The 15,012-nt window shown below is 42.6% G+C and overlaps 2 protein-coding genes across 2 annotated transcripts; one reads left to right on the top strand and one right to left on the bottom strand.

Annotated features, from left to right (window-relative positions):
- The first annotated feature begins 2,727 nt into the window (after positions 1-2,727).
- On the top strand, positions 2,728-5,216 carry LOC129730459 (inositol oxygenase). Its single transcript, XM_055689802.1, has 5 exons — positions 2,728-2,880; positions 2,943-3,114; positions 4,238-4,583; positions 4,646-4,876; positions 4,935-5,216. Exons 1-5 carry the CDS (start codon positions 2,860-2,862, stop codon positions 5,041-5,043), a joined length of 879 nt encoding a protein of 292 aa, XP_055545777.1. The 5' UTR covers positions 2,728-2,859; the 3' UTR covers positions 5,044-5,216.
- Positions 5,217-10,483: 5,267 nt separating this feature from the next.
- On the bottom strand, positions 10,484-14,794 carry LOC129730451 (protein suppressor of white apricot). Its single transcript, XM_055689791.1, has 5 exons — positions 14,166-14,794; positions 13,003-13,175; positions 12,525-12,941; positions 11,399-12,422; positions 10,484-11,338 (listed from the first exon to the last, which is right to left on the bottom strand). Exons 1-5 carry the CDS (start codon positions 14,441-14,443, stop codon positions 10,531-10,533), a joined length of 2,700 nt encoding a protein of 899 aa, XP_055545766.1. The 5' UTR covers positions 14,444-14,794; the 3' UTR covers positions 10,484-10,530.
- Positions 14,795-15,012: the final 218 nt, after the last annotated feature.

Raw genomic sequence — 15,012 nt, 5'->3', positions numbered from 1 at the left:
TATAAATCATAGATAAAATGAGCATAAATCATATGAATCTTCATAAGAGAATGTGAAATCATCTGTGGTATGACGCCACAACTATCAACACGAACGTTGTTGACTTTTTTCGTCCATACCATACTGCCTTAGAGGAGCATCCGTTTAGGATGTAACGCAAAAAATGCCGTTCTAGAATCATTTTCACGAAAGCTTACAGGAGAATTTTGGCTGATTTCTGGAGTTTTTGCAACACAAATGTTGCCAGATTTATTGTTCTCCTTGCGAAATACATGAAAAGTCAAACTGACGTCAGCAGAGTTGTCAAAAGGATAGCGTAAAAGCTGGATACGGTTAATGGAAAAAAAAATTATAACACCTTGTAAACAAATCTGTGGGAAGTGTCAAACAAGTGAGGTTATTTTTTGTGCGATCTATTATTCGCCGCGCTGTGAACCGCAACTCTCAACCAAAGGCCCTTCGCGGTTGCCGAATCGTTTTTATTTTCTTCGAGACACTGTAAGCAACAGCCAAAATTCCAGTCTCCAGCAGTAATTTCTTCAAGGATTTCCCCGATACTTCAACAACGAAGGTTGATGCAAATAAAAAGAGCATGCTTCTGGCAAGATGATGTTGTTTAACACCGCTTTGAAAGGTGTAATACGACGGTGGGTATCGACACAAGTGGCACGATACTGAGCAGGTCCGTACAGCTGTTTGGTTTCGCCGATGACATCTATATCATAGCACGAACCCTTGAGAAAATGACGAAGACGTACATCATACTGAAGGCGAAGCCGGACGAATTGGACTGGCCATAAACGAATCGGATTCTAAGTACATGAAGGAAGAGGTTCTAGAGAATACCGTATCAACCTCCCACCCGCAGAGGAATTCGTCGACACCTTATGGCAGGAAATCGTGCCTACTTCGGACTCCGGACCATCTACAAAACGTTGATCAGACCCGTAGTGTTATACGGTAACGGAACCTAGACCATGCTCGTGGAGGACCAACGCGCCCGTGGGGTTTTCGAACGAAAGATGCTGCATACCATCTGTGGTGGAGTGTAGATAGAAGAGGCGGAGAAACCACGAGTTGCATCAGCTGCTGAAAGAACCACCCCTCATTCAAACGATGAAAATCAAGAGACTACGGCTGGGCATGTCGTAAGGATGTCGGATGAGAGCCCGGTTAAAAAGGTTCTCGAAAACGACCCGACTGTAACAAGCTCGATCAAGTGGAAGACGACCTGCGGGACCTCCGCAGACAACATGGCTATCGAGCTGCAGCTATGGACGGAGTTGAATGGGGACGACTTCTTCAAACAACAAGGGACAATGAACCATTATGAACCATAAAAAACACGGTATTTTTACTGTAAGCTTGTAAACGATTGTTGTCATTACCATGTTTTAACATCGTTTTTTGTTGTTGAATCTACCACCGACAATAATTTTACCATGAAAAACATTGTCAGTGACTTCTAAATGTATGTGAAAAATGCCTGAAAAAATGCTGTTAAGATACATAACGAGGGGGGTCGTTTTCATGGTAAAAATGGCAAAAACGATGTTTTTTATTGTTCTGGACAATGATATTTAAATTAAAATTGATGTATCCACAATGAAAAACATAGTTAAATTATGGTACAGCTATGTACAATTACAGCAATTTTTAAGGTTTTTCTAATGTTTTTGTAATGTTATTTTTTCCGGGCAGTTTTCATTTTTCTCCTTTTCATGAGCCATTCAATTTTTACTGCAGTGAAAATAATAATTGTGTTCAATTAATAAATAATTAGTGCTTGCTACCATTATCGTATCAAATGATTCCGCTAGCTGGCGTGAAAATATGACACATTAAATCATCGCCCTGTAAATAGCAGCGATTTACAAGTCATTTAAAGAAAAAGGTCGCGACCTTTTCGTCGCTGTGATAGTCTGTACGATTGATACCCAAGTGTCCGAATTATTTCACATCCGCAACGCAGCTTCACAGTCATAACGAACGTCGAGTTTGATTTATGTGCAACCGGCATCATAAGGCACGAGATTTTCGTCAAAATGACGAAGTCATTCCTTACGGGTTGCGATAGTTCCGCATCGAATGCCGGCCATACACGGGTCAATAATTTTTTTTTTGTAGGAGACGTTGAACAGCAAATAGAGTATGGTTATGCAGAAACCTGAATGAGAAAAATATAAAGACGCCGGTGAATACACCTTTGTTTGGGCTTGAGAGAAGTTTTCAGTACACCTTTATATTGAATCTCTTTGTCGTCATATTGTCCCGAAGCTTGATGACAAAATCAGCCGATATTGACCCTCAAACTACCTGCGTTCTCGGTTAGAACTTGGAAAACTAGTTTGCACCCTATTAACGAAAGTAGTTCCACGTGTTTAAAACGATTTCCAACTTGTAATATGAAATTTGATTGATAATCCACAAGCTAGTCGTAACTGGCACGCCTAGCTTTTAACTACGAGAGTTTTGTCGGTTTGAGTGACAGGCTTAATAATATTTTGTTCTATAGTTGGAATATCAGAACACGTGAACAAACGGTTCCGCCGATATTCTATCGCCCGTGAGCTACGCTCGACAGAATAAGGGAGCTTGATAGTGTTCCCGAAAAATTTCAATGCAATCTAACTGCTTTCTCCCGGGTCAAGTTCAGGTTTTAACGAGCGCTCCCAGTTTCACATAACTCTCTCGGACTCTCTTGGTGGCAAAAGATTGTAAATTTAGTAATCAATTCGCGGCTTCTTATAAAAGCCGCAACGGAGTTCTGCGCGAGCAGTTGAGTACCAGAACGTCGCGTAGAAATTCAAATTTTAAACGTTTCCTTGTAGACACGAGTCTTCAAAATAGAACTCAAATATGAGAATAATCGTTGAAGAGGTTAGTGTGATAACGTTGTTTTTGCTTCATGTTTAACAAAAGAAGTTGATAATTCGTTGCAGCACCCTAATCTGCTGGATGTGTCCGAATTGCTGCGGCCGGAGAAAAATTTTGCCGATAAAGAACTGTCCAAGTTTCGCGACTACACCATCGATGACAACGATCCACTGAAAGAGCGGGTTCGACGCACCTACAAGTTGATGCACACAAACCAGACGGTAGATTTCGTTGAAGGTAAAGTTATTTAGATAATTAGTGTTGTTAGCTCTATTTTGATTTCGTTCTGAAAGTTCATGCCAATTCAACCAGACAATGGCCTCTCAGATTTTAGTATAACTCCATGAATTTAGTGCATCGATAATTTGAGCATCCCTGCAATAGACCATATCACGAGACGTTTCTGAACTCAATTCATGAATGAAATTTTGACACAAAGCTCGAAACCGCTGACATAACGCAAGTAAAAGCAACATCATCATCAGCAGGATCCGTGACACAGGTCAGTTCGTAAAATGGTCTATATACTTGAAATCACGAATTCAATCCATCTTTTTGAAAAGGGTTAAAGTTATTCATAACTTTTTTCGTAAGGTCAGCAAACTTTTGGTCAAATAATGAAATGTGGTGATTCGTTTGATTTTCCATGTAAAATACTACAAAAAAAATTATGTTTAAACTTAAAATGCATATTTCTCAAAAACATATTGTTTTAAATTCGTAATACTTCGTGATAGGAGCGAATCTATGTCACTTGAATAATCAATGTCACCAGGCTCACAAAGCCTTCTTGACATCTGAAAGGATGATGCGAGCTCCATAGACGCGTTTGCGTGGAATTCCTAACTCTAGTAAAGCCTGCAAATTTTATTCAAATCGTTTTAAACACAAAGGCTTGCCCTCAATGTCAGTAGCCTTAGATCTGTATCTGTCGAAAATAATAACTTCGTTTAATAGCACACTTATCATTAAGTGACGCCGGTTGTAAAATTTGTTTACCTACCCTCCTGTAGATTAGACAAGATCAGTGGCCTGTCATAACAAATCAAACCGCTGATTGCGCGCGCCTCGAAAACCGTTTTGCGAATTCTGACATACATATTGAGCAACGTATTTATCAGTTTCATGGCTGAACATGCACACTGCTATTTTGATACTTATTAACGCTTCAGGGTCGACGCGCATTTAATGCTGCCCCGACTTTCCGGTTCCTGCTCTAATCCTTCTACCACAGACAGATGGAGGTGCGCTTCTACTATCGACTAACCTTTCAATTTCAATTTCTCTTATCTTCATCTATCGATAAAATATACTGCGACATAATTTACCAAAGCATACGCACTGCGTTTTCTCTTCTCAGGCCGTCACGCGGACTGGTTGAAGTTCGACCACTTCAGAGCCAACATTAGGGAGGCGTTGGAGAAACTCAACGATTTGGTAGATGAATCGGACCCAGACCTGGACCTGCCAAACATTATCCATGCCTTCCAGACGGCAGAACGCGCACGGTTGGAACATCCTGAACTGGACTGGCTTCATCTGACCGGATTGATCCATGATTTGGGTAAGGTGATGGCCTTCTACGGCGAACCACAGTGGGCCGTAGTCGGTGATACATTTCCGGTCGGTTGTGAATGGGGCGAGAGCATCGTCTACCGGAGTGATAGCTTCGTAGATAATCTCGATGGAAAGAATCCTAAGTATAAGTAAGTTTTATTTTAAGTTTTTCATAAATCAATCTGGTTTCAGTTTTATTTCTATTTTACAGCACCAAGTGTGGAATGTATGAGCCCAGCTGTGGGTTGGGTAATTTGATGATGTCTTGGGGTCATGACGAGTACCTATACCGGGTGCTTGTACATAATAAAAGTACACTGCCCGAGCAGGCTTTAAAAATGATCCGTTACCACTCCTTCTATCCGTGGCATTCGGGAGGTGACTATAAACACCTAACCAACGAACAGGACGAACAAACGAAGGAATGGGTTTTGCTTTTTAAGTGAGTTTGTTTCACTTTCGAATCATAAATTGATTTTATTATTTTTGATTCTCCACAGTCGCTACGATTTGTACACAAAATGTACAACCGTTCCTGATGTAGACGCCCTTTGGCCGTATTATCAAAGTTTAATCGACAAGTACATGCCGGGGGAACTTGCGTGGTGAACTCAATGCTGCTTTTATCTCCTCTGTGCCAAAATTTGATTTAAATTTATCGAAATGTTGAGACAAACTGTAAGATATACAAAATTGTATATTAGATATATTATTGGAACTGGTGAATGTGACGTTAACAGTTAAATAAATTATTTTCAATATTATACCCGTTTCAAGGTGAAGTGCAGTGTATTACTTAAGGTTACCTAATTAAAAACCATGCCTTAGAGGTTAGGATGCTTCGTGGCTTTTCCCCCCTATTCTTGTTTACGACCATATTAAACTCGTTCAAAGGTATTGGGAATTTGTATTCTCATTTTTTTTTTCATTCTTAAATTAGTCGGCTCACGATACTAAACAAGAATAAGCGAGTTTAGAATAATGAAAGCTTGTTTGATTTACAGGGTGATCAATAAGTTTGAAAACAACTTTTCTTTTTTCTGCTTGACTTGCTGTCATTTGTTGATTTCAGCGGGAATTTATCTGTCAAATATCGTGTAACCGTGACCAACATATTAGGCAACAAGGCGTCCGACTGTTTTGGTTTTTGTCGTTTTGATCGAAGTTGAATTTAGTAGAATTAGAACGTTCTCGAACAAAACTCGAGAAATCGCGGAAAACTTTTATTAATGATGCGTTGCGTAGTGAAATTTTGTGGCAACAACTTGTATTTGGCTAAAAGTGATTAAGTTTCATCGCCATCAAACGTCATGGACCAACAAACTTCATGGACCAAAGTTGATCTGCGATAAGGCACACATATATGAATTTTGCCAGCAGTAAATCCCCCCTGGTTGATTCGTTGTTTGTTAACTAGAGGTGGGAAAATGGTTCACTACAGTGAGCGGATCAGAGCGATTCCGCTCACTAAGGTGAACTAGTTCTTTTTAAGAGCTCACTCGCTCTTTTTATTCTACATAACTTGCAGCATAGCTTATTAAGCCGTATGAATAAAAGCGTTTTTGCCTCCCCAACTTGTTTCGAGGTACGCTGCTGGCCTAACAAGCCAGTCGTCGTAGGTTCGAGCCTTGACTCAGGAGAGACTGTTAGCGTCAGTAGGATCGTAGCGCTAGCCCCACAATTGTCCTGTACACTTAACAGTTGGCTGCGAAGTCTGTGTATAGTAAACAGAAGGTCAAATTCCGAATCGGAATGTAGTACCAAGGCTTTGCTTTGCTTTGAATAAAAGCGTTTGCTTCACTTACCCCGTGCAAATCTTACAGGATAAGCAGAGTAACTTCTTTTATTTATACGGCCTTTTACCAGACACCGCAAGCGAGAGCCATGTGGAAGCTTTACACTCCTAATACCAAGCCAAAGTCACGCGCGAAGCTGAAATAGAACTCCCAGCAACAAACTACTAACGGCTGTCTGCTGTCCCATGCATAACCATCCACCAGCTACGACAACTTACCACAGTGCACACAGTTCAGTCATACAGCACAATTTCTGTGCGCGGCTGGACGTACCCGCGCACTTCTGCAAGGATTTTTCGCGAAAAAATATATCACAGACAAACAGACGTACCACTCCGTACAAATTCTAAGAAAATTGGGATTGTTACTAACTTGTGCGACACCTACTGGACATATTCCGCAAAAGATAAATTCTCAGCCTTTCTGCGCAAGAACTGTCAACTGAGTTCAAAGGGAAAAAGCACATCAGCGCCACTACCGCTACGACGAGAATAATCCACATAACTGAAACTTATTTGAATTGACCGTTATCTTGATCCACGAAAATAAATTTCGTGGTACGTCTGTTTGCCTGTGAATATATCACAATCAACATCATCTAAGAAGATGTGGTTTTACTAGAACGAAAAATCACTCAATGGACGAATTTGGGGCAGACCCCAAGGTCTGTTTTCTGATACAAACTGTTTCAGACACTGGCTAACATTCATTGATCCTTACACGCTACTTAAGAAACTTTCCACGGGAGAAAATTAAAAACATTGTATCAAGAAGACTGGGAACTCTACCTTGAAACGAACGACAGTTTAGGCAGCGCAGTCATTTCAAACGACTCGTTTGTATAAAAGTGGAACTTACGCATGCCAGTGTGCTTGCTGGCGATGCGAATGCACAAGCTGGATCATCACATACGCACACAATACCTTCATAGCAATGTGGTTACCACTGCAATCATAACAAGCTTTTATCTTTAATAGACCAATTTACGAGACGTTTCAGAACTCAAATCATGAATGAAATTTTGTCAGGAAGCATTGAACCGCTTACATAACGCATGTAAAAGTAACATCAACATCAGCAGGTTCTGTGACCCCTTTCAAATTGTTAAATTCTTCTATAGATGGAGTACACTGTACACTGTTTGATTTGACACTTGATATTTGTATGGGATCGATCCAGAGATGTTAGTCTTCTTGATACGATGTTTTTAAGAAAATATCTAGAGGTCCATTGAAAATTTGTATTCGCCAAAACGATGTTTGTTTTAAAACTGATCCCATTTATGTTGCTAGTGGCTTGTAGCCTACTTACTTTACTTTACTTTTACGGCGACAGACCGATTATCGATGCAATGCTGAATCTAGAATACGTCGCCATGTCACTCGATCTTGGGCTGCTATCCTCCAATCTCCCCTAACACCTATTTCGTGGGCATCCTCGTCGACACATCCAACGAGTGCGGGGCCTACCTCGAAGTCGACGGCCTCTATAGGGATTTCTGCCAGATATAGTCTTCGCTGCTCGTTCTTCCGGCATTCTAGCTACAAGCCCAGCCCACTACCACGTGCCGTGTTTTATCCGCTTAACTATACCCGCCGATTTGTACACCTGGTTCACTTCATGGCTCATGTGTCTGCGCCAAACACCATTTTCCAGTTTGCTGCCAAGGATCGAACGCAAAATCTTGCACTCAAAAACATCAAGAGCTCGCCGATCGGCTTATTTCAACGTCCATGCTTCATGGCCGTAGAGGGCCATGGGAAGAATTAGTGTTTTGTAGAGTGCAAGTTTAGTACGGGTTTGCAGACTACGGGACCCCAGCTGGTTACGCAACCCGTAGAAGGCCCTGTTTGCAGTTGCTATCCGCCTTTTTATCTCACGACTAACCTCCCTGTCACATGTCACTAATGTACGCAGTTAAATAAATTCGTCGATTACTTCAAAAGTTTCCCCATCTAACACCACCTCAGCATCAACATCCTTCGGACTACCACGTTCTCTACCAGCCACCATGTATTTTGTTTTGGACGAGTTAATGATGCGCCCTATTCTCGCAGCTTTCCTCCTGAGAGGTCCGAAGGCGTCTTCCACTGCTCTACGGTTGATATCAATGATGTCGATATCGTCCGCAAAACCTAGAAGCATGTGAGACCCTCCATATAGCACCCTTCAATGGGATGTTGAACAATAAGTTTAACAGCCCGTCTCCCTGCTTCAAACCATCTAACGTCATGAAGTAATCCGATATCTAACCGGCTATCCTGACGCATGTTGTAGAGCCTTCAAGGGTGGCACGTACCAGCCTAATTAGTCTGGTTGAGAAACCATGTTCGAGCATAATCCGCCATAACTCATTTCTCTCAACTGTATTACTGGCTTTTATGCTGTAGCTACCGGCATTTATGCTGAGTCCCTCCCCCCCGATGCTTTCTTCTTAAAAGGCCCGAAGGCCTCGTACTGCACCTTCAAGGGCGATGTTGAACAGTAGGTTAGAGATCGCATCCCCCTGTTTCAGTGCATCTAACGTTACGAACGCGCCTGATGTCTCGCCAGCTATCCGCAAGCATGATTTCGATCCCCCCAGCATCATACAACTCAGCTTAGTTAGTTTCGTCAGGAAGCCGTGTTCGTACATGATCTACTACAGCTTGTTTTTTTTTTTCACTGAGTCGTATGCCGCCTTGAATCGCTGAGATTTCGATTCTCTGCCGCTGTAGTTCTCGAGCAAGCAAGCCAGTTCACACCGGTTCATTGAGAGATCGAAATTCCAAGTACCCAATTTCCAATCGTTCACTTGGATGTTTTTCCGTGTTCGTAGCCTAGGTCTTTACTGGTTGATCCGTTCCGTATTTCTAATTTCGTTGTTCGTGGGTGACATAAAAAGGTTTCGGTATGCTACCTTCCCAGGGTCGCGATACCTACACCCTGCTGATGGGGCTGCCATCTTAGGTGTAACTGGCGGGATACAGCATTCCATAATTCAGTCACCCGCTCCGGGTTAAACGCTGTTATACGCCCTTAATATGGGGGCACAGCCGCGTACGACCCACTTCCCAGCATACGACCATTGGCAAATGGTTGGACGCGTATATCTTGCTAACCCTTAAATGCGCACGATGTTAAAAAATCATCTAAAAACATAAAATCTTTGTTTAACAGGTTTACTGCTCTAAAACTAACCAATATGCATAAAAAAATTGAAAGATTTACTTTTTAATGTGCAAATATTACCATGTTGTTTTTAAACAACACTGTGACTTTATCGCAGAATAAAGTCGAAACAATTACTTTTGTTAACAGTAACTTTAAAATTGAACTTTTGTTAGTATAATTACTGATAATTCAGACATTTTCACTAACCACTAAGGGGCCATTCAGTAATTACGTAAGCATATTTTTCCAGTTTTTCAAACCCCCCTCCCTCCCTTGTAAGACATCGTAAGATTTTTTGATACCCCCCCTCCCCCCTAGTAAGATCTTACTGCCAGCATATATAGATTTTTATTTTAGTTTTGTCATTATGAAGCAAGCACAGTACTCCGTTTCCTCTTCTGTCTATTATTCGAGTAATTCCGTAATTTCCTTTTCATGAATTTTACCGTACACGCTGTCATGAACATGGTTATTTGAACAGCTGCATTAACAATGTTCTTCTTACGTAAGATAATCATTTTACCCCCCTCCCTCCCTTGTGAGATAGCGTAAGAAAATTGCAAACCCCCCCTCCCCCCATATTTGCTTACGTAATTATTGAACGGCCCCTAACCTTATTTTAAAATTTATTTTCAAAGACAGTCAGCACCAGTCGGGAATCTCGCCATGTTTTTTTTTTCGTTTCCGAACTTCCAGCTGTTAAGTTTTCTTCGTTAGAGTCTACAGAGCTGTTCTAATGAATTATATTTCTAAAAAATACTAAAATACGTATATTTTAAAACGTTTTTAGTAGTGTTGTTTTAAACATTGCGCATTTAAGGGCTAATGTGTTCATTCATCTCTGTTCAGCAAGGTGCCGAACGGGAGATGAGTAACCTTAGCGGAGATCGGGTAACCAACCCCTGTTGGAAACTCGAAATAAATTCTGTTACCTTCTTATTTCGGAAAGTCTTCCATCAAATTCGATGCAAAATAGCTATTTCTATAGGACGCATTTTTATCCAAACTATGCTTTCTATAGCTTTCCTTAATACTAGAACCTTCTCTAACTAAGATCTAAGTGTGAAAACTGAATGTGATATTAACGCAGCAAAGAGATCTCCCACATGACATTCACTATAATTTATTCAGTCCGTGTGTCTACCTTCTACCTTCGCTCCTTGTGGTGATGGTGGTGGTGATGCCTAGACGATGAAGATGACCGCGATGATTTGTGAGGTTTGTGACTCTTCTTTTTGCTCTTCTTTCTCTTCTTGGCTTCTCGCTCCGAACAGGACCTGCTGCGGGATCGCTGTGGACTCAGTGACGGCGTTCGACTTCTACTACGTTTTCGTTTTGACTTAGCTTTACTTCTGCTGGGACTTCGACTTCGGCTTTTCGATTTCTTCTTTTTGGATTTTTTGCTCTTACTCTTGCTTTTATGTTTCTTTTTTTGCTTGTGTTTGTTGTTGGACGAACCGGAGCGAGATCTGGTTCGGGATCGCGATGGACGCCCTCCGTCATCTTCGTCGTCATTTTCCACCAGCACTACATCGTCGTCCGCGCTAGATGGTATGCGGTTCGAGTCGGGGCTCGAGCTTTGCGACGGGATTGAGTGGATGGACAGTTCGGAAGTGTCGTCCCGTTCGAGTTCATTCGGCTCGAACTGGTTCTGCAACAATTCGAGACCATTTTTCGCGGGTACCAGCGATGGTGTCGAAGGAGGGGACCACTCAGAGTGAGTTTTTGTCTGCTCCTCGGGTGTGTCGGAAGGTTTCTGAAGCATGGTGAGAAAAGCGCTTGCTTTTCTTTTGCGTTCGAGCTGCAACTGTTTTTCCTTGGAGATCATTGCTAGTCGTTCCCGAGCTGCTACGGCTAGTTTGTCTTTGATCCGATCTTCCAACCGCTTTTGGTCTTTATTGCTGTCGTCGGTTAAGGGTACCGGTTGTTGGAACTCGTCCAGTGGGGGTGTGCAACTATGTTCGAAAATGAAACAAGATTAGAAAAAAAAAATAAAAACGTTTAAGAAATCGCACCTGCCAGTGTCTTCGGGGGGCGAGTTGCTAATTGACGCTTGCGGAGGTGTTTGAACTTGCTCCTCGCGTGGTTTATCTAATGATGGCTCCGTCTGATCCGTCAGCTGGACACCGTCATCCTTATCGGGCACGGGAGAGCTGCTGTTTTCCTTTTCCGCTGTCGGTTCTTCTGCATCTTCTTCATTTCCACCCAACTCCTGAACGACGTTTGCTTTTGCGCCTTTACTGGCATCCTCTTTGTTGCTTTTGATCGAGAAACAAACGGCTCCTCCCGGTTTGGTGGCTTGTATTTGAGTTTGAGGTGGCGGTACTGGTTGCGGTGCGGTGTTGACCGTTTTAATGCCAATGTTAGGTTGCTCTATCACGGTACCGTTCTCGATTTCCCTGGTGATTGTCACCGGTTCGGGGCTTTTAGGGGGAACCTCTTCGTATGGATTGATAAGGTAGCGTACACGGAACGCGTAATACGGGTAAAATTCATGGTCTTTCCGTAGGAACAAAAATCGTGGATCGTTTTTTGTTCGTAGAGCATCCTCGAAGCTGTAGCCGTTCTTCGCTACGTATGTGGCGGTTTTCTCGATCACGTGCTGGAAAATTTCCGGTGGAAGCAGGCCTTTAAAAACAATTTCCTTCCGCTCGATTGGGGTTTCTTTCGGCTCACTAGCGGGCTTTGTTTCCGCTTCACTGGCACTGTCTTCGCTGTCGGAATCGTACTGCACCAGGCCAGCTAAACCCGTGGAAATCTTTGTAACCTCAACGGGTTTTTCTTCGAGTCGATACTCGAACTCGGTGCTGAGAGAGGTCAACTGCGTGGGATCGGTTGGCTCGGGGAAACGCTTCGGCTGTTCTGATTCCAAGTCGGATTTGGTTGGAATTGGAGCGCCGGTAATTTTACTGATCAACTGCGTGTAGGCGCAATCGACTGATGGTTTGTACTTGATGGTAGGTATTACCAGCTTGGGTTTCACCGGACTGACTTCCGCTTGCACTTCGTCCACTGTTTCGTCTTCTGCCCGATTGGACTCTGCGAAATGATACAATTAGTAAAGGATAGCCAATTGTAGTTTTGTAATTTAACTAAATTTAATGAATGATTTCCGGGTTATTGCTACACCTCAGTACGTACCTTCCTCGGGAACCTCCTCTGGATATCGATTGGTTTTGATGGCCATCAGAACGTGACGATAGTATCGATACAATCGTCCACCGGGGCTCAAGAAGTCGAACTGTGGGTTGGCAGCCTGTTTCGCGCGAAGTAGAATTTCCATCTGGGAATCTTGGGAAGCAATGAATTTGGCGGTCTTCTCAACGATAGCGTGTTCCTTCATTGTTTCTGGCAGTTCGACAAGATCTGACGGAATCTCGAAATTGGCTGGAGCGACGAACGGAGGATCCAAGCTGTTCTCATCATCCAGACCATCGGCTGTCGATGGATCGGCTGGCGCCGGTCCTACTATTGTGCTGGCATCTGTAGCTGAAGTTGCAGCATCGTAATCAAATCCGATTTCGGCTCCAATAGCAGCCTGTCGTTTCGCTGCTTCCTCTGAGAAGAGTATTAGTAAATTTTATTACTCGTTAATTTATCTGATAGATTAAAAATTTACCCTGATAGATTTCCTCCTCAACTTCATTCGCGTACAGACTGTAGTAGCGTTCATCCTCGCACAGCTGCTCCGCTCGTTGCTCGGCCGGAGAAAGACAGTCCACTCGGTTTCCATAACCCCCGATTGGTGGTTCATGCTGGCTCAAATCGTGCAGCGCTCCCCTGGCATCGTATCTGAAGGGTCGAAATCGTGTGTGGAAGAAAGCAAAGAGAGGAGAGAAACGAAACCAAGCCGAATCAGTGGAATTCTTAGAAGCGTAAGCAAAAATTCAGCGTGTTTGGTGAGCTGAAAACGGACCACCGGTCCGGTTTTACGAAGTGAAGCCCCCGGCATTGGCTTCAAATAGCATTCACTAGCCGGAAGCTTCGCCCCATCAACCGAAACCGGCGGGAAACGCAAAATCATAAACATGTTGTAAAATACTAAAATCAAATTACCACTTATACATACCACAGCCGCGCTGAAGTCGTGCATTTTTATTTGAGACGAACCTGAACTATACAGAAAACAATCTGCCTGTAACATGTTGCTTTTTTTGCTAATCATTAGTTGATAGTTTGAAAACAAAAAATTAAGCTCGACAAACTCTGTCCGCTATATCTTTGTCCTGTTTAATTCGGCTCGTTGCATTCACTTTTTCTCTTCGGCCGATCCTATTTGAATCAATGATGACAATCAAATATAAAACCGAGTACGGTTCAACGGATGATCCGCGGCTAGAGAGCTAAATAGAAACGGAGGCCCTTGTTTGCGGTTGCCTCCAATATTGTATCGAGTTTTTTATGTTTGAAACAATCATTAGAACGGTTGTATAGTTTTCCAATTTAAATATTACAATATTTTAAAAGGTTTTATTCAAATTAGAGGGTGTGATGTTTTGTCTTTTTATAAAATTCGCTTTCGAAATTCCATTTTCAGCTAGCTTAACAGCATCCGTAGAATCAGCGGCACCGGAGCAAACCTGAAAATCCTGCCTAAAGAAACAGTCTACGTTTTCGAGTTCAGCTTCCAGTTGTTCCGAGAACAATGAAAACGAATTCGAAAAACTCAAGAGCAATGCGATCATTCTACCGCTACTTCCAGATGCTAGGAATCAACATTAAATAGTGACATTATTGGCAATCGTTCGTTTGAGGCGAAAAGAAAGGAAGGAAATTATTAACCTGTCTATCTTCAACTGATTGTCGCCCATCCACGGAATCAGATGACGGCCCTGATCGATGAAGCGGGCTTTGTCGTCGTCTCGGAAGACCTTGCACGAGTAGCCAAACACTAGCAGATCGGCGAAGTTGTCCTGACCGTACGCGTGATGATGGTGGTGCAGGCCCATCCCGATTGTCTTGCGCAGGATACCCGATTCGCCATTGTTCAATCCCGTGTAGCTGTTGTTGCCAGTGTTGCTGCTGCCGGTGCTTCCGCCCGGCCCTGACCCGGAGATCATTCCGGTTACACAATTACACCTATCCGTATACCACCCCGTTCTCTAGCTCCCAAGCCACTTCTCAATGCGCAAAGTTCGCTGATACCGATTTATGGTTGTCCATGTTCCGATGTAATCGGAAATTCACCGATTAATTCAAGGTTAGCTTCCGACCAGATTTTCAAACGCGCAAATAAAACCGAAATCAACCCGTCGTTCGAAAACTTGACTGGCCTTCTCTTGCACTGCACTTGTTCTACGAATTCTACACAATTTTACCGATGGCAATGCAATTTTCAACGAAAGAAAAGAAAACTTCGCCTCTTTTTGCAAACTTTGCTGCGATGCTAATTTTAGAAATAGAAAAATGGCTGCGGTTCACATATGACAGTACGCGTAAGCAAGTGGTAGGACAGAACCGGTTGAACGAAACACTACATTTTACCACAAGGGCTACCACCATGAAATAACTTTTAAATTCCAATTTGAACTATTAATCTCAAACCTACGTAATCTACGTTTGTTACCGTATCAATAAATTAATAATGACGATTATAAAATATAAAAACCAAAACTAATGCAAACTGAGT

Source organism: Wyeomyia smithii, chromosome 3, assembly GCF_029784165.1.
Source record: "Wyeomyia smithii strain HCP4-BCI-WySm-NY-G18 chromosome 3, ASM2978416v1, whole genome shotgun sequence".
NCBI classification, from domain to species: Eukaryota; Metazoa; Arthropoda; class Insecta; order Diptera; family Culicidae; genus Wyeomyia; species Wyeomyia smithii.
The sequence above is the reverse complement of the archived record's forward strand: the minus strand, read 5'-3'. Positions and strand labels throughout refer to the sequence as shown.

Excerpts from the sequence above, each read along its gene's own strand:
- LOC129730459 (XM_055689802.1), top strand. The coding sequence starts at position 2,860 with ATGAGAATAATCGTTGAAGAG. Across the intron at positions 2,881-2,942 it reads TGAGAATAATCGTTGAAGAG|CACCCTAATCTGCTGGATGT; the intron begins GTTAGTGTGATA and ends AATTCGTTGCAG. Across the intron at positions 4,877-4,934 it reads GAATGGGTTTTGCTTTTTAA|TCGCTACGATTTGTACACAA; the intron begins GTGAGTTTGTTT and ends GATTCTCCACAG.
- LOC129730451 (XM_055689791.1), bottom strand. The coding sequence starts at position 14,443 with ATGATCTCCGGGTCAGGGCCGGGCGGAAGCACCGGCAGCAGCAACACT. Across the intron at positions 12,423-12,524 it reads AGAGGAGGTTCCCGAGGAAG|AGTCCAATCGGGCAGAAGAC; the intron begins GTACGTACTGAG and ends ATCATTTCGCAG. Across the intron at positions 11,339-11,398 it reads CCCCCCGAAGACACTGGCAG|TTGCACACCCCCACTGGACG; the intron begins GTGCGATTTCTT and ends TTTCGAACATAG.